We start from the raw sequence: 20,351 nt of genomic DNA on the forward strand, positions 1-20,351 counted from the left end.
ACACCAAAGCATGCATGACTCAAGATCCTCCCGTTTGTCCTTCATATCCTGTTTAGGTTAGTCTTGTTCTTCCACATGTAAGATGATCAAGGACAGCAAAGTCAAAGCTATGTCTCTACATTTGATTCTTATCATATTGCCCATACACGTTGTTCCAGTCTTCCGCATCATAGAATTCAACGTAAAAATTGTGGGAACCTTACCCCCTAAAAATATTCTTTGACACTGGATTAGCAATACACTTCATATTAATTATTGAGTATTGTTCAATGTGAGTGACAATGCAGGAGAAATTAAACAGCTTTTGTTGCATTTTACTTAAAGGGAAACCTAAGTCCAGCGACTTTCACAGTTTATCCCTTCCAAAATCACCCTTGAATAAAATGCAGCTCAAATTTGCAACATAATTGCACGCGCCGACGACTACGGTGCGACGAAAAGAGACGTTGAAGTAGACGACATTTATGGAAATGAGCTCTGAATCCCATGGGCGCGAAAGGGCTCATGGGAGGAGCGTGCGTGACGTCATCGGCGATACAGACGATTGTAGCTTGCAGCTGGAGGAGTACTGTGTACAGTTCAGCGCGTTTAGACGACTCTGAGAGTTCTGACATCGAGTATTACTTTTCCGCAACTGAAATCAAACCATACTAATTTGAACCAAGAAATGTAATAAATGGAAAGCATCTCAAAATATCGTTCATATCTTGGTTGTTTGCGTTTTGTGTATGATTCAGCTCAGGGAGTCACTGTGCTTGTACAGACCCCGAACTGGATTGGAGACACTGAGTGACCCTGCGATCCTTCAATGCTACGTTTCTAAAACAGAGTTTTCTGTATGTGTTACCGTGTAAGTCGAGCTTGACCAGATCTTTAAGGTTGCGAAATCTCCGATATGTATCGGAAAATATTTATTCGCGATTTGACAAATCTATTATAGTGTCGTCTATTTTTCGAAGCTGGTGTCGACGTCGAACTTAGAAAGTCAGGCTTACTCAGATCTACAAAGTGATGAAATTGCCGATATAATGGATATTTGCCCGCTATTTAAAAAATAGTATCGTCTTAAAGCTTGTTGTAAGGAATGTATTTCATACAAGACCAGCCCAAACTCCCGATGATTTCCGATATGTCCTCTGTTCAAGTCCTGATCGCCAAGTAAAAATGTTTACATGTAAAGAATGTAATTTGTGCAAGGGCCTCCCGAGTCCCGATGATATCCGATCGGCCCTCTCGACGAAGTCCCGTGTGGACATTTAATGAAAAAAATGCTTTACATGTAAAAAATGTATTTCGTGCATTAATAAATCTAATAATGTAAAACATACAGTATTCTTGACTACCGGCCATGGATGCTATTTTTGAACTAAGAGTCGGACAGAGGTAGTCGAGTGGTCAGATCTGTTAGGTGGTGAAATCTCCGATATACATCGATTATTTACCCACAATTTGACAAAGTATCGTCTAGTATCAGAGTTAAAGTCCTAAGTCGTCGATATTCATCGGATAAATATCCGTGATTTCGTAGACCCGGCGTGCCGACACCACACAGTGCAAGTAAATCTAGGAGTCTAGCCTAGGAGTCCCGGTGCAATTGATATTTATCGGGTAAATATAATATCGGCGATTTCTCAGACCCGGCGTGCCGAGACACAGTAGGCAAGAAGTCATTCCAGTATCTTGTAATATCAATATTACCAGGTATAGTCCCGAAATTGCCTATATTTATTGGTTATATATCGGAGATTTGGCAGACCCGGGATGTCAAGATAAGAGACGCTTTGTGTAGTTTCGTCTTCGGATTTTAGAGTCCCGAAATCGCCAATATTAATATTTATCTGGTTAAAACCGGTGATAGTAGGCTGACTCAGCATGTCAAGATACGAACCGCATTGTGTAGTTTCGTCTTGTATCGGTATCAGAGTCCCGAAATCCCTTATAAAACAATCATCCTGAAAGAATTAGAACATAACGTTGTATCTTTTACAGATTTTAAAACTCGCCCGACTTTCTTTAGCCACTGACTGTCTTTGAAAAAGCTGTTCTGTGGGAAGACGGTAAAAGCTGACTCCGTTTGTTCTTCCTTGAGTGATTTTTGCACTCAATTGAACAACAGTTAATTACTTTTTATGCTACTGAGCATTATAGTCGTAACGTGCAAAACTGGACTACTGCAGTCATAGACTCCAATGCTTTGGTAAGCTGTCACACACGTTCGTGTATCACCGATGACAGTCGTAAAAAAGAACGAAATTTTCCAACAAAACCTGTTATTTTACACAAAATAAGTATTATATATCATTCCTCAACTTATCAGTTAGTATTACAGCAGTTGTATTAAAACAATGTTGTTTACATCAGCAAGAGAGTCTGTTATGAAGATCGTACACCAAGCATAGAGTACTGATACCACTGCAAAAGGTGAAAAAATTACCCTCAACTGATATGAATGTACTATGACATTGTAAGGTTTTCTACATGAACAGATTTAAACTTAAGAAACTGAGACAAAGACAGCATAGAATTTAAACCCATCTTTGGTATGGTTGAATAAGCCAGTCAGAGAGAAGAATTTCATTACAGCTTTTTCATATTCCCTCAGTGGAGCCAGACATTCACCAGAAATTCCCTCCTTGTCACTGTAATCACCATGCCATGGGGGGGGGGGGGGGGGGAAGGACAACATGCAGCCTAACTTCATACTTCATTGAGATCTATGGTAATACTTTAAAGACTTGCCTTGAGCTAATACTATAATTAGAGAAGAAGATTACCTGCTTAATTACATTTTACTAAATCACAAGACTGAGTATGCCCATGACAAAATGGGGTACCTTCATACAACACCCCATCACTATCCCACTCGTTTTCAACTGGAAATAACTTTCATGTCCCTAAAATAAATTTATCACCCCCCCCCCCAAAAAAAAAAATTAAAATCATATAAAATATTCAGAAAGCAACAGCTGGAATTTTCGCCCAAAGAAAAAGTATCACTTGAAGACGTGTATTTATTAGATAACATTGAACAATTATTTTGATGTATGAATAGTAGATATTTTAAACGTTTCTCAAGTGCTTTGTTTGTCGTGTATTACTTTATTGTTTCTATTTGTACATGCGTTTTTCAGTATGCCATTCCTATTTGGGCCACATCAAGCAAAAACCTACTTGATGGTCAAAATTATCGATTTTGGTTTTTTTAGCAATTTTGATGGTTCTCTATCTCTAGATTATGTCACTAAAGTTTAAGGTCCGAACCTCGATCAGAAGTATGATTTTAGCTTATTTGAATATAACCCCTGACCTTAGATTTGCATACTGGTTTTTCTTTGCTCTTCAGACATCATCAAATTACTGTATCTCTGCATTGTTTCTTCTACAGAAAAATCATGCTGATGAAAATTGTTATTTGCAACATGATATAAGACAACAATGTATCATTTAAGCTGTGTAGATGTCTTATTAACATGATTTCCAGGTTTACAAACAAATTTATGCACGTTCACTTTCACTTTGATTGATTGATTGATAATACAACACACTTGTCCACTCTCACTGCAAAATAATACTTCAAACAATATAGATGTACTGGTACATAAATGAGAAATACTCAATCTTTTTATGTTCACTTTTCAAGTGTGGTTTATACATTTTACTTACAAATTTTACAAAAGTTGGCCTGAAAAGGTGGCCTTACATGCTGTTGAATAGTATCATGAAGTTGTCTATGGCGGGCATATCTGACAAACCTCCACATTCAAGTTTCTCAGGAAATCTTCCTTGTTGTGGGCGCCAAGTTACACTAGCCTAGATTCTATTCGTCTGCTTGCCTCCGTACCTCCGACCCACTCCCGTCTATTCTCGTGAGCAGTATTTCGAGCTGGAGTTGTAAAAACTGCTCATTTGAATGTCAATGGTCGCCAACTGAGACCTTGACGTCACCAGCGTCCCTTTCAAAGTCAATCACTGAGAATGACCCTCTCATGATTGGGCAGAGCTAATTAATATGCATTTATCTAATCGTCTCAAAACGGACGAACTACGAGCAGACCTACGAGCTCGTACGAGCGAAGTACGAGTGACGTAATGCAGGTCCCAAAATCGACAAAGTGAGCGTCAAGCTGAGCGTGGAAAAACAAAAACAGCGTCGAACTGAGCGTTGAAAAAAAAGACAAAATAGGATTCGAAATGAACGTAGAAACATGCCAAACAGAATGTCAAAGTGGGGTTCTGAGTACGGGTGCTAAAATATAGCAATATGCGAAATAAACACGTAATGACTTGACTGATTTCAGCTTGAATATAGCAAGTACGGGAACGAGTTCAAAACGTCTTTTACGTGGGTAGGCCCTACTACTGACTTTGCAGCACTATATTTATAACACTGTTGACAAAATCTCAACAACAATAAATTGTGGGTTCATCGTAATTGGTATTGCATGCATTAGTGAATTTTCAAAAATGACATTCATAATTGCATATATTTCAACTTGGGTAGCAATAAAACCGATGACTCTGAGTGACTGGCATTGGGCGTTCGTTCATGTGCAAACATCGCGTGCAAGTTACGGCGGTACGGTGGGAGTAGGCAATAATAGCGATAAACAAAACGGCCAGTGTGGCCTACCCGGGATATTGTAATACATACGTCATCCACCCTCTGATGTGATTTTTACCTTCTCGTGTCTATTTATAGACAGAGAAGGTATTAGAGTTGAAAACCAGTATGCTGGTGTCAACTACTTCCGTCTGTCAATACTTCCGTCTGTCAAGATCCGTTGACGTTATATGCCATTGTGATGGGTCATATCATAAACTGGTGGGGGTGTTCATGGTTCAGGTTGAGGTGTAGGAGAACGATTTTGAGCTGTGACAAAAATCAAAAGGGACTTAGCGGCATAGCCACAGTGTTACATGTAAGCCTTTCTCCAAGGTTCTTAGTTGACTACGATCTATTACAGACTACTGAGCTGGCATTAGGGGTACTCACTTTGTGTTTGCTCACTGTGTGCGCTAGTGTTTGGTACTGAGTTGCGTGGATATCCCCTCATGGCCTCACGTGATATGGGCCTGTTGCATAATCTGCAGATGATCATATGCCTCTGAGTCTGAAAACGGTCATTGTGTAAGCCTGTCGGCATTTTCCTTGCATTTTTTCTCATTTAACTTTGCAAAATATCGGCGAGTACCTCAATATTTCAAGATAACTCTTTCTTCCCAATCGTTTCCTGGAGTTTCAGAGTCATATGAACGAAAATGAGTGAAAGTTTTAGACAGGAAAATCGGACGTCGGCCATGTTCAATGTTAGTACAGTACAATCAGAAGTTTATGTGGAGGAAATAACTAACAAACACTATTCATGATGCCCGCCCTCTAGAGGCAGACCTTCCTATATGAAGTACAACATTTGATGCTTGTGGAAAGCTTGACCACACAAAGGAGCACTTTAACTTTTAGAAAATGACATAATGAATAAGAAGCTATTCTGAAAATGTCAAATACTGAGAAAAATGCGCAAATATTCAAATAAACAGGTTAACTGACTGGTCAGCTATAAAAAGCAATGAAAATGTTTATGATCAAAAGTTTTTGAGATGCGCACATTTTAACAAATACAGAAATTATTAACATTATAAATATAAGACCAAACTATTTTTTCAAGGATGGGACAGGCTGGAAATGAGGGGTGAGAGACAAAGGCACTCCTATTGCTGCATGTGGATGCAGCCACACCATTTCATTTACAGCATACTTATTCACTGTGTTGTGTTCAAGTTCCATATTGTACTGACTGTCATACAAGGATAACATAAGCAAATCAAATCAAATTAGAAAAGGATCAATGCTGTTGTGTGGATTTTGCTGAACACGGCTGATTTTAATATTTCGCCTACATATTTGGTATCCGGCAAAGGCATATTTTGATGTAAAGTCAAAATTAACACTACATTGCTGACAATATATGTTACCGTTTCTGTATGAACTTTATTTTTTTAAATTATAGAAAGTACTTCGAACAGATTAACAATTATCGTGATGTCAACCCATGATTTTACATCACAAAGACTGTAATTCTGCCAATTTTTTTATTTTTCAGTCATTTTATAAATTTTGCACTGCACAAGATGATTGAACAAATTGCAATGTTTGAATCTGTAAACTCAAAGAATAAAAATCCTTTGGTCACAGATTAAATTATTTTTTGAAAAGAAATTTACTCTTAAACACTTTTAGCATATATTCTTTACACGGTCATGTATTTCAAGGAAAATATGCCTATTAAAAACAGTAATTTCTTCACTTTCAATTTCTTTTGAATACTATGACAATTATCAGCCATGAGGTTTTACAAACACAAGACCAGATAAGCGTTTTCATCATTTCCACAGGACTCTTTGGAATATCCCTTAAAAACAGTTAAAAGTGACTTAAAATGATCACTTGGTATACATTTAATTTACAGATGCCAGGTTGTGTATTTCACATGCACTCAGGTCAGTAGGGAAGTGCATCATTACTATTTTGGACTGTTAATTCTTATTTCTGAATTATTTAACCTTTTTTCCACACTGAACTATCTTTAGGCAGTTTATACTGTAGCTTAGAATTTTTTTTGATTGATGTATTTAATCATCTTTTGGGTTCTTTGGGTCCATATCTCACCTCATGCCCCTACATCATCAACTATTTACCAATAACTCCATGCCAACAACCAATTACCTGACCTGGCCACACATTAGAGAAGGTACAGCGTCATTGACGGTATTTTCTTCTAATTAACGCCAAATAAATAAATATATTTGTAAAAATACATTATTACGTCGACGCCGACTTCATTGACGTCGACAAATCGACGTCAGCATTTATACTACGACTGATGCCTGGAACTTATCTACCGAACTGAGTGTGGCTAGGTAAGTTTGGAATATGATGAGTTGGTTTTGAGAGATGTTTTTTTGTTGTTCAGGAGCGCGAACGAACGAATTGAATATAGAAGTATCGAGCATCGATATCTTGTATGGCTTCTGCAAGTTCCGCGATGACAAACAGGAATATTGACCCCACAGTGACCTGACTATACCATTATTCAATAGGCGGGGCCGTATTCTCAACAATACACACCAATAATAGTGTGGTTCTGATAATGTGCTTTTTCAAAACTTGAAGTTGAATGCGAGGTCAGAAAAATGTTAGTCTTTAAAATCATTGTTGAGTAGAGGTCATTTTCAAATAGACTGTACAACATGAGGTACACACGGGTGCCACAAAAACACCCGCCAACTCATAAAATCCTTCATATTATTCATTGTACACTGTGATTAACATAATGTGGTGATCAGATTATTTCGAGGTCATAAGCTGACTCGCGAGCCACGCAGGTTTTATGTCTGTGAAATCATTGCACTTTCGAATTCCTGTGAAATCATTGCACTTTCGAATTCGAGAAAGTAAAAAACTTTTACAACGGCGGTAGGTTCAAGTGCATTACAACCAATCGAGGTCTCTTCCTTGATGTTCGGACATTGCAACCTCTTCTTTGGTTCTTCTTTAAGAGCTTAATGTTACAATCGACGTCTGCAAAAAAGTCTACCATCGTGGCGTATAAGCTTGACCCGTACGTACAGACTCGTCCGAAAGTCAAAGCCTAAAAGTATTCCTCCGCACTGCACTGAACCCGCTCTCACGACCAAAAAAAATAATCATACGAAGTTCACACCCGCTCCTACTTCCGAGTTTCACATAAACAAAAATCTTTCATCCATGGAATACAACATAGTCCTAGGCGTATTCATAAAAAATTAGGTCAAAAGGCATGTGTGACTTATAGCTTGCATACGTCACTCGTAATATGAAAGTATGAGCCAGTACTTCTGCTCGTACAATGTCAGTTTCAAGACAATTACATACCTCTAATATCACGTCAAATATGTTAATTATGTTGACACTGCAGCTCTGCCCAACCAAGTCATAGGCCAATCATGAGAGGGTCATTTTCAGTGATTGACTTTGAAAGGGACGCTAGTGACATCACGGTCTCAGTTGGCGACCATTGACATTCAAATGAGCAGTTTTTACGACTTGCTCGAAATACTGCTCTCGAGACTAGACGGGAGTGGGTCGGAGGTACGGAGGCAAGCAGACGAATAGAATCTAGGCTAAAGTTACACCATTTCTTACCAATGCTATCTCAGTTTCAGTGTCATCATGGACCTCTCTTACATAGACTTTACCTGGATTATCTTTATTAAACCTAAGATGGTGATATTTCCGTATGCCTTTCAGTGTTTAAGATATGCAGATAGATGTGTATCCCACTGATACCATTGCCATGTGTGATCAGACTCTGAGTCTTATTGTAGGGCATGACGTTGATTAATATTGGCACTCTTGATCCACGGTATCCGCATCACTACGCCTGTATACTTGTGATGATATATGCAAATGTGTATTTTTTAGCAAACTTTTTGGTCATTTTTGGTCAAAATTTGACTTACATTGTATGTAATTCTTGTACTGTATAAACCCTATCAATTCACCCAGAAAAAAATAATTAATATGATTTTAAATAATTGAATTAATTAGGAAATCATCAAAGCCAAAATAAGTTTAGTGTGGAATTATCAGAAATTCAACTTTTTTTGACAGTTCATAGTGAAACGCTTACCATCTTGGAGGATTAAACCTGTAAAGGCAACTTTCCTGAATCCCAACTTTGATATATTCTGAACCAAAATTTACTTTATCTAAAAGAAATTGCTCATAATAGTTTGTCATGATAGGGTGGTCAAATAAATAGAGATAGAGAAAGTTCTAATTTCCAGTTATGGTTGACTTGGTAAGGATAAAATACGATTACTTTTGAGGAAAAAAATAGAGTGGTCAATTAAAAGAGTGGTCAAAGTGATAGGGTTTTTATGGTAAAGCTGGGCTGTAAGATTCCTCGTGCTATTTATAGCAATTATGCAATCTGTGTAAACAGTGCAATGAAAGTGTAACATGATTCCTTATAATGCTTTTGATGACCTTGAACTTCTTAAGTTACAAACATTTGTCTCTTCAGTGTGCTTTCTCTGAGTACGTACAGTCTCAACTTATTCAACAGAACTTACTTACAATGTTAATTTGAAAGTTAAAATGTGCTTGGTTAATATAATGAAAATATTGATATTAAAATATAACCAGCTCAAGATTCTTTATAACCTGACAGATATGCTGTTTTATTATGACGTAAATCTTGATTTAAGCAAGTCTTGTTTACGTTAATTAGAATGTAATTAACTCTCGTTTATTTGCTATTATAGACTAATATAGTCTCATGAAATATGCAAATCTAGTTTCACGGAATTTTTTTCCATTTTTGGTCAGGCTATCCTGAAATGAGCTATCAAAGATATCCACCTTCTTCATCAATACATGTGTCACAAAAGGTTATTCTCTACATAACACAGCAGAGCTCTGTCAACTGTTGAGTCGCTTGTTTTTTCAAAACCGCTAGTCAGACAGCTTTAATATTTGGTTTACATGTCCCTAGGATGACCTTAGTGGGATTGTTTCATACAGTCAGGAAATACTTAATTTTGTATCCATGTCTATAGTAGCTTCAGGGACTTTGGCCCTATGTTTATTTTGACCCCACAGTTGTCTGCATGAAAGGAACACTGTTTCTTACCCAAACTGTGATCTGAAAGATGGTGATGCATTATTGGTCCTGCACTTTTTTCCCCTTCTGACCAATGCTATCAGCTTCAGTGAAAAGATAATTAATTTGTTCTTTACAAACTTCAACACCAAAACAGAAAACTTTCATTGCGCCAAGGAAGTACAAGGGACCAACTTGTCTTGACTGATGGGGAAGTGAAAAATGTTGTGCATAATCAAAACTATAATGAACAGAAAAAAAATCTTGTGAACAAGGACTGTGAATACCAAGAATCTTATTTTGTTGTGGTAATGATTCATAATCTTCATGTCATAATCTGAACCATACTCTTTTAAACAAATGCCTACTGCAGTCAAATATTGCCATTGATCTGTATGTGTAACACATCTGATGGGGAAAATGAATTAGAAACATATGTTGCACTGCCTCATATGATTACATCATAACCCCTTAAGAGAAAACCAGAACTGTGACATATTAAGCATCCAAACATTGCAACGTCACAGGACGTGAAAAGGTTACAAAGAAGGTGATAGTGAACAAAATAAGATGCACAGGAAGTGGCTTCAGAAAATGACATTGAACCAGAAGCCAAGAGAACGATATGATCTTTGTATGGCATCTGATCTGACTCAGTGATATGAGGCACTTGTCTGTTGTAAATAACGCATTATAGTATGCGGATTTCTATTAGCTGTTAAGGTCTCTGAGATTGGTTGTGTTTGGGAGGTAAATGTAACTAACACTAATATCTTTAGACAGTGTGTTTGCTATTGCTTACCTCCTTTTTTCTTTTTATTTAAAAGAGTGTGATTGAGATGGCAAAAATTGAAAAGATTGCATGTCTATCACACTATATTCTCTTGCTTACCTCCTTTTTATTTTTATCACAGAGAGTGCAACTTAGATGACAATAACAAAATTTTTCAGAGTTAAAGAGACATGTACTCAATTTTTTTAGCTCATATTTGGTTTATATATAAATACCAAAAAGAGCTTATATGATGAGTCTAAATGTCTGTATATTTGTGGGTATGTGCGGATGTATGTCCGTCACACACAAAGGCTCCCATACCGCAAAGCTACCGTCTCAGTATTTGGTGTACAGGTAGATGTAGGGGTTGAGATGTGAATTTGTTCAAATGAACACATCAGTGTCAAAAATGTGCAAATGAGGTAAGAAAAAGCGAAATTCTGAAACAGGCTTGAAACAGGCTTACTCCACTGACTTGAGTCATTTCCTGTCATTGTCATTGAACTGTTACATATTAACAGACCTGCTCAAACCATAGACAGTAGAGGGGAGGAAGACCGTCAGTAGAGGGGAGGAAGACCGTCTATGGTCAAACTAAGGCAGTAAGGGGGCTAGCTGCCTTTCTGCTATGCATGTTGCTAAAGTTGACCTCCAGTACCTAAAGTTTCAGACCTTAATTACTTTTGTCATTCTTGTTTTTCTGGTTTAAATATTTCTTGTTGTTTTTCTGGTTGTACTGTGCAGAAATCATTGTCATAACATCAACGTAGAATTTTCCTGCACTGAACAGATAGAAACAACATTTATTGTTGATCTTTGGTACCCATACTGGAATGTACCAATTCTGATCAAATTTGAGCGACACCGTATAATTGCGGTATTTTTTTATAACTCAAATAACAAAAAAGATTGCATTTCTATTGCACCATATTCTTGAATTATATATTAACTGTGCATGACAGTTACAGAGTATTACAAGTGGTAATGACCAATATTTTGTATATATTTACAGTATTGTGAAACCCCTCTCATGGTTGCATTGCGAATATCAAATACAGACATCATTAAGATGCTTCTTGATGCTGGTGCCAAGCCTGATTTGGCTAATGAGGTATGATTCACTGTAAATCATATACTACCTGATACTCCATCAATTCATTTTGATCAATTATATTCATGTACGATGATATGTATTTGAGTATTCACATCAGTGACTTTCGGTTAATAAAAAAGAGTCAACATCAAATTATTTGAAAACTTGAACTTTGACAATTTTTATTAATCTGCTTAATTATCAACATATTTATTTAATTTCTGTCAACAACCCAGGATGATAAAAAAGTTAACTGATATATCCAATCTCTGACTGGCAGGAGTTGACTGCTCTAAATAATACATCATGTTACCACATTTCTGCATAATGGCATCCCACTGTCCTAAACCAGACTTACCATCAGGCATTTCATTTACTGTATGCAGTTTGCTATGAGCTGTCTAAGTTGCTGAGATTGGTTGCCTGTGAGAGGTGACTTACTCTGATATCTTTAGCCAATGTGTTTGCTATTGCTTACCTCCTTTTTATTTTTATTTAAAAGAGTGTGATTTAGATGACAAAAATTGAAAAGATTGCATGTCTATCGCACCATATTCTTGAATTACATATTCACTGTGCATGACAGTTACAGAGAATTACAAGTGGTAATGACCAATATTTTGTATATTCACAGGATGGTGAAACACCTCTCATGGTTGCATTGCAAAGATCAAATACAGACATCATTAAGATGCTTCTTGATGCTGGTGCCAAGCCTGATTTGGCTAATGGGGTATGATTCACTGTAAATCCTATATTATATTACCGGTATATCATGCTACCATGCGCTATTCTTATTAGACGAGAGCTCGATCATTCCAGCGATGCCAAAATACTGTTTTAGCACTGATAGTGGTGGTAAAACCAAGCATTTTTGAAAATTGCTTGGTTGGTGCATTTGAACGTACCTATCTAAACCATAGACCCTCGAGAAAAAACGAAACAGTCCACTTTGTTTCAAAGACCGAAGACCGAATTTTGATACACAGATAAAGTGTGGGTCTGTAACTCACCTCTTGGTGTAAATAAGTTGGGATACATGATGAAAGACATCTCTGAAGCAGCACATTCGGGGTGTGATGCACACAAATATTAGGGCGACATAGCGCACCGTGAACTTTGCTTGATATTGCGGGAGTCGAGACGCGATATATCCTACTGCTCTTTAAAATGAAGATAGTATTCGTTCATACACAAATAAATTGACACTTCCTCACAGTAACGGTATGTCAGATATTCTTTACCAAAGTTTGGGCTGTAACAGACCGGGGTGTCCTTACGATGTAGACCAAGAAGTTCAAAATAGCAATGGGATGACTCCTGGCGACTGCGACGAAATTTGACATCAAATGCAACGAGCAGTGTCAGAGTCCAGCTCTCCCTGCATCGGGCAACACACTCTGCACAACTGTTCATCACAGTTGCAGTCATCGCAAGTCTGGATTATTTCAAAACTGCTTGTTTTCTGGTACAATTAACGTCCAAATTATCCATTAAAAATAGATCCTGTAACTTCACTGTGCCACCTCTGAATGTCGCGACGGTCGACGAATACCGTATACGCGTATGCGGTACTAATGAGACAAATCTATTTTGGTATGCCAAAAAAGCCAGGACTATTGTTCTTATGTAAATTTACGAAAAAAATTGTTACTTTTTTCTTTTGATTTGAACTCTTGACCCATTTTCTGTGCGACTGCAGCAGGTATTCTTTGACAAGTATAGTGTTCGTGTTGCATGCGAATAAATAATGCAATGTCGATATGAACGTAATGCGTATTCATCGTAGGATACTCTGTGCCTGTACGTAATCCCAACTTATAAAAATGCTCGGTCTCGGGCGCAGAATTTTCGACGTTCGATCTCTCACACACATTTCTGCATTTGGGGCTTAGAGTGATGAAAATACCAAAGTAAGACAACAAAGACACTCAAGTTGATATAATATAATAGCAATAGCCCCCTTCGTAGTCGGGTATACACTAGATTTTGGTACAATTCGCTCCATATAGCACTCGCCTATCGGCTCGTGCTATGTCGCGCATTGTACCAAAATCTTGTGTATACCCTCCTGCAGCGGGGTTATTGCTAAACTACCTGATACTCTGTCAAATAATTTGGTATGATTGGACACCTTATGACACCACATACTGTACCTCATTAATTATGCACATATCTCATTCTGAGCAAGCCAATAGAGCTGGATGTCTGATTTTTGGTATATAGGGATAACTGTAGGAGAGAAATTTTTTGACCAAATGTCATGTGACCTCGATGACCTTTTACCTAAAATATATGTTTATGTCAATAAATAAGTAACCACAAGTGCTATGTCCTTTGTATTTAGTAGTATGGGAGATCTTATGACCAGACACGCTTTACCTCATTAATTATGTACACATCTAATTCTTCGCAAGCGAATAGAGCTAGAGGTCTGATTTTTTGGCATATAGGGATTAATTAGCAATATAATGTCATGTGACCTCGATGACCTTTGACCTTGATTATACATATATATGCATATCTCAGTAACCACAAGTTCTATACCCTCCAATTTTGATAGGATATTAGACCTTAAGATGTCACATCTTGTACCTCATTTATTATGCGCATATGTATTTCTTGGCTGGCCAATACTGCCAGAGGTCTGATCTTTTTTTACCGATTTAGAACCATAACTTAGACATGCCTCATGTGTTTCAAATTGGGAACAACTACATAGACCTATGTGCCCATAGATCTCAACATACACACTCCAGTGATACTTCTTAATGACCAAATTTCCCTGCCCCATCAAGACTAATACTCTTATTACAAGTGGGGACTATGTCATTGTCAATGACTTGTTAAGACAATGTTGTCATTTTTGGTCAAGAAAACTTGTTCTCAAAATTACTTATTTGATAGCTTTGTAATTTGGTATAAAGTCCCGAGGGATGTTATTAGATAAATTTTCTGCTCAAAGTGTTGGGAAACCCCCAAATTTGTATATTTTAGGTAATTTTATCAGTTTGTGACCTTAAATGACCTACACCAACCAAGGATATGCTGTGAGACAGTTTCGAAGGCTGTGACCGTAATTTTGTCATATTTGGTATCAATTTGTAGGAAAATTTGATCCAGAAAAGAAAGCTGAGGTGAATTGTTTCATTGCGGACCAATTTTTGCAGCTTTTCTATGTAAGACATACATTGTCAAGAACTGATGAGAAATTTGGATCCAGGATAATTCCAGATGTTGTAATCACCGACCACAGTTTAAGGCATTTCACTATCTGTAACTAACTTAAGTGCTGTTTACATTAGAATGATAACAATCATCGGATTAATTAAAAACTCCCCAAGGTTGTAAATACATTTCCTGTCATCTGGCGTTATGTAATACCAAGGGATGGAACATTTGATATTCAGTAGGGGGGTAGGGTCTAGAAGATTGATGATGTAGCATTACTTTTTTACCAGATCCCTTGTACATTTTTTTACTCACTCCCACCTTTTCTTTTTTATCAAACCTCTGTCTATTTTTTGTTGTTGACATTTGCTTATGTATTTAGGATGTGGTTGTCCCATTGCTATAGAAGTTGATATGCATGTTCCTAAGATGACCTCCAGTACCTAAGTTGGAGACCTTATTTGCTTTTGTCATTCTTGTTTTTCCGGGTTTAAATATTTCTCGAATGGACCAATTCAAACTGAATGTGAGCACACTGTCCTTGACTGTATTTTTTCTGTTTATGATTACGATGTACTCAGTATCACACGTTTTAAGTTTTACCAATATTTCACAGATTGGACAGAATCTCCTCCACTTTGCTGCTTAAGTTGTACGTGTAACTTCAGGGCTCGAAAATTCTCGCGCCCCGACGCCCGTGACAAGTGAATTTTGAGTCCGGGCAAGTGAAAACAACAATCTCCCAGCCCGACGGACAAGTGAATTTCAACGAGGCCACTGTACGTACGCGCTGCCACTCTCTAGTTCTTTGAGTGTACCACTTTCGATATGGCCGGCCGCGATAAAATAGCTCTGTTCTGCTTGGTTACAAAATGGCAAAATATTGACGGCGACGTCTTTGCACGCCCTTATGTTTTTTTCTTCTCATGAAATCATGTCACGATGCCTCCTCAACAGAAAACTACAGCTTACAATAAAATGTTGTAAGGTGTTGAAACAATTACTCTCCTTTCTACAAAGTTACAAATTCCCTGGTACGTGAAGCAAACATTGTTGCTGTTCAATACTGCAATCACGGTCCCTCTCAGTCCCTCATGGACGGACCGTGCTACATCATGGACATAACGACCATGAATACACTGAGGCTTGGCTTTGCCTGTGTGAGTCCCGCGTACCGGCCGTCCTTTTCAGTCCAAGTTTTACCTACTTTGCTTGAATCAAAATTTGGCCTGCAATTACTCAGTTTGATAGTAAAAACCATTATTTCAAAGGAAACTTGCACAAACAGAGTCAGAATACAAGGGAAAAGGAGAAAAACTTGAGGTTTTCTGAAAGGTCAAATCTGGGTCATCTTATGTGATGTCATGAATGAAGACCCTTAAGTACACAATTATGGTTCAAAAGAAACTACCTAGGGAGGTCTAATAGGTACAATCTTATGATAAAAGGTAATTTCTTGCTCTCCAATTTAATGGCATTTAGCTTGACTGTCAGTTTTAAATTAAATTTTATCAACAGTTATGGCAAAGGGAAATTGTCAACAGTAGTTGCAGTAAGCATATCCATTTCAAATCATCACGTTAATATTTCTGCAGATTCCTCCAGTTTAATGATGTAATAGTGAACATCACTAGACATTTCTTGATGATATCAAAATATCAAATGAAAATGTTCCTGGCTACAATGTTATCATTATCATTAAAACTATAACTACCTTTTAAAACATTGGGAAATGAATTGAGCAATATCATTGTGTTTTGTTTTTGTAGCTGCCTCAGTGCCTTTCTGCTGTTGAATTGCAGTGCGCCCTCTATAGTTACTCTATGTTTGATTGTTCGTTTTCTCCAGTAAAAAAAGCACATGGAAAAGTTCTCAGCCGCCATTGTTGTTGTTGTTGAGTTACGAGTTTCTATTCCCCAAATCTAGGTAAATACTCTCAATTTACTTTCTATGCTCTAGCGATCAGAGATCTATACTACTAAGGCTACCGATCGTTTTCTAGTTGTTCACATGCATGATCTTTATGGAGTTTAATAACACTTTTGTATACTGTAGTAATCGTTCTCTACATGTACTTTCTACAGTTTACCTGGATGTACAAGGTCGAGTAAAGTTCGTTAAGTGAAGCGAAAGTTGTCCTCGTATCATTCTGAGTAAATACAAAAGGGTAGAACCCGCAACAGTAAACTAGATGTCCACGATCATGGAAGGTCAACCAGAAGGTCAAGCTCAGGTCGATGAAGACAGAGATTTGACAGGTGATGTTCAGTATGAAAGTGGGGCAAGAAAACGGACAGCAACAGCCAAAGGTAGGGAGTATAGACGCGACATGATAAAGAAAGAATTAAAGAGGAAGAAATCGAAACTTTCTAAGGTTAAAGGGGAAGCCATTCTGGAAAAGAGTTCTGGAGATGTTGTCACGCTGAAACAAAAGTTGGCAGTAGCACAGATTCTATGGCAGGATATAACTGAACTCCATGAGGAACTTAAAGAACTGACACTTGAACAGGAAGATTTAGATGTGTTAATAGAGCAAAGGCAAAATGCCCTCCAAGAATGGTGCATATTTGAAAATGACATCATGAGTGAAATTCGACATATCAGAGACTTGGAAATGCTTAAATTCGAAGTTAACTCTGTCAAACATGGTGCTAATCAAAGTAAGGCAAGTGGTTACCATAGCAACCATACTCCCAACAGCATCAGGTCAATGAAAATGGAGCTAAGAAAAAGGGAAGCTGCATTGAAAGTGCAGTTGTTATTTATTGAAAGAGAGAAACAGCTGGAAAGAGAGGAGCTCGAGCAAAAAGGAAAATGGAAGAATGTAAGATTCAGAAAAGCCTTGCTGAAAATCGAGCACAGCAAGAAGTTATTGAATCAGAAGAATCTGATAATGAAAGTCAGCAGTTGAGTAATGTACCTTCTGCCAACAAGAAGGATGACATGAACAAATTCTTGAATTCACTGCCAGATGCTGAACAAGAACAGCGCCCCCAGACAAAGCTATGCCCTACACCAATACAGAGTAACCAGAAAGCTGATTTGCGTGGTTGTGAAAATCAATATCCAGTTTCTACATTGCAATATGAGGCTCATCCCTTCACTCCAGTGACAAACACAGGAGATGGAATGAGAGGAGGAACACAGCACGCTACTCCCTTGGACAGAAATGTACAGTCTTCTCCATCACAAGAAACTACAGATGTAATGACAAGGTTGGTGAACCCTTTAGACTTCCCCAAGTGAAGGTAGAAGTTTTCAGCGGAAATCCACTCCAGTTTCCAAATTGGGAATCGTCCTTCAATTCGCTGATAGAGTCAAGGACACAGTCTCCTGATGAAAGGTTGAATCTGTTGAGCCAACATTTGTCTGGAGAACCCAAGTCAATGGTTAGTAGCTATTTGTTGCTCCAAACTGAGGAAGCTTACATACAGGCCAAGGCTGAGCTGAAGCAGAGATATGGAAACAACACAATAATTTCCAAGGCCTTTATAGACAAACTTGCATCATTTCCAAAGGTCCAACCACGTGATGCCATAGCGCTTAGACGGTTTTCAGACCTATTGAATGAAGTAGTGGCTGCAAAACGCACAATACATGATCTTGGTGTTTTGGATTATCCACAAGAAATGCAAAGTTGATTGCCAAGATGCCATACAATGTGGAAGGCAAATGGAGGTCAGTTGTACATGCAAGTGTTAACAATGGAAAGTTTCCACAGTTCGAACAGTTTGCACAGTTTATAAAGGAAAGAGCACGGGAAGCAAACATTCCAGCATTTAATACCACCATTGAGGCAACAACTCGAAAGGAAGCTGTCAAAGGTGAAAGAAGGTATACAGGCAAGGGAGGAAATTCCTATACAGATGCAAGAGCCCTTGCAACAAACACAAGTAGCAATACCAAAGAACAGAGTTGTCCATACTGCAAGGAAACTCATCACATTGACAACTGTGGTAAATTGATGGATGTTGCCAGGAGTGTACGTAAGCAATTCTTCAAGCAAGAAGGCCTGTGCTATGCTTGTGGTATGACTAAAACACACACAGGAAAGGACTGTACAAGTAGGGTGAAATGTAAGAAGTGTTCAAGGAACATTTGACACCATTGCACTTTGATGAGCAGTCTACCACTAGTGTAAGCCACTGCACCTCAGCAAGCCACAAGGAAGTTCGGAACACTGACAACTCTATGATTATACCTGTATGGGTAAGAAGTAAGAGTAACCCAAACGCAGAAGTGCTACAATATTGTGTTCTAGATCCACAAAGTAACACTTGTTTTATCTCGAGAAACTTACAGCGTAGACTTGGAATAGGAGGCCATGATGTAAAGCTAACATTGTCAACAATGCAGAGGAACGGTGCTATAGTCGACACCAAAAGGATCAGAGATTTAGAGATCCTCAGTTATGATAGACAGGTCATTATCCCTGTGCCTACAGCATACACCAGAGATCATGTTCCTGCTGAAAGACACAAATCCCAACACCAGAGATTGCAATGAAATGGGACCACCTACGAAGAATTTCAGGCCTGATATCTCCGTACATGCCTGATGTGAAAGTGGGTATACTGATAGGTAACAATGTGCCATCAGCCATACGACCAAGGGATATTATTGCCGGCGCAGAAGATCATCCATATGGCCAGAGGTCTATACTTGGATGGGGAATAGTTGGCAAGATCTGTTCTAGTCCTGAAGATGATGATAATGTTGCGATATCAAACCGTATCGTAATTTCAGAGTCCAATTTGGAGAACCAGCCTTCAGTTGTGACAAGTAAAGGGCCTATAAACCGCTTCACGGTGCCAACGACTGTGAAAGAGTTGGTTACTCCACAGCAGGTTCAGCAGATGTTTGAGAGGGATTTCATTGAACATAATGGCAAACAGGCAAGTTTGTCAGTGAAAGACCAGAAATTCATCAGTTGCCTGTCTAACAACATTACCCAGCGAGAAGACGGCCACTATGAAATGCCACTCCCTCTACATTATGACAATGTTCGGCTTCCAAACAATAGGCCATTAGCCTTGAAAAGGGCTTTGCAGCTGAAAAGGCGATTCAGAAGAAATCCGAAGTATAAGGAAGATTACTTCTCCTTTATGAAAGACATCCTGACTGACTGTGCTGAAAGGGTTCCCAGCGATCAGCAGTGTAAGGATGGTAGGGTAAATTATGTGCCACACACAGGTGTGTACCACCCCAAGAAGCCCAACAAAATACGTGTAGTATTTGACTGTTCGGCCAGATACGATGGCATATCACTCAATGACTGTCTCCTTCAAGGCCCAGACCTCACTAATTGCCTGGTTGGAGTTTTGAGCAGATTCAGGCAAGAAGAAGTAGCGATAATGGCAGATGTCAAGAGTATGTTCCATCAATTCCATGTCACACCAGGTGACAGGGACCTGCTTAGATTCCTATGGTGGGAAGATGGCGATTTGGACAAAGATTTGGTTGAGTATAGAATGACAGTACACCTGTTTGGTGCGGCCAGCTCACCAGGATGTGCCAATTTCGGCCTTCAAAGAGCAGCAGATGATGGAGAGAGAGAATTTGGTGAAGAAGCAGCCAGATTCATTCGTGAAGATTTTTACGTTGATGATGGGCTTAAATCTCTGCCCAGTGTTAGCAAGGCTATCAACCTGATCAATGATAGCACAGC

General features: G+C 38.4%; 3 protein-coding genes across 3 annotated transcripts in view; all 3 read left to right on the plus strand.

Moving 5' to 3' along the window:
- Nucleotides 1–173, plus strand: part of LOC139125227 (putative ankyrin repeat protein RF_0381) — a 49,736-nt gene extending 49,563 nt beyond the window's left edge. The window contains exon 7 of the mRNA XM_070691325.1: nucleotides 159–173. Coding sequence (XP_070547426.1) covers nucleotides 159–173 — 15 coding nt within the window. The remainder of the gene's footprint in view (nucleotides 1–158) is intronic.
- The window catches only part of LOC139125229 (uncharacterized), a 496,067-nt gene that overhangs the window by 170,663 nt on the left and 305,053 nt on the right, over nucleotides 1–20,351 (plus strand). The gene's annotated exons all lie outside the window — the stretch shown is intronic.
- LOC139125596 (serine/threonine-protein phosphatase 6 regulatory ankyrin repeat subunit B-like) overlaps nucleotides 11,437–20,351 on the plus strand; it is a 59,776-nt gene continuing 50,861 nt past the window's right edge. Inside the window, exons 1-2 of the mRNA XM_070691694.1 lie at nucleotides 11,437–11,530; nucleotides 12,147–12,245. Coding sequence (XP_070547795.1) covers nucleotides 11,450–11,530; nucleotides 12,147–12,245 — 180 coding nt within the window. The 5' untranslated portion in view covers nucleotides 11,437–11,449. The remainder of the gene's footprint in view (nucleotides 11,531–12,146; nucleotides 12,246–20,351) is intronic.

This window comes from Ptychodera flava (genome assembly GCF_041260155.1).
Source record: "Ptychodera flava strain L36383 chromosome 3 unlocalized genomic scaffold, AS_Pfla_20210202 Scaffold_25__1_contigs__length_14229661_pilon, whole genome shotgun sequence".
In the NCBI taxonomy this organism is placed as follows: domain Eukaryota; kingdom Metazoa; phylum Hemichordata; class Enteropneusta; family Ptychoderidae; genus Ptychodera; species Ptychodera flava.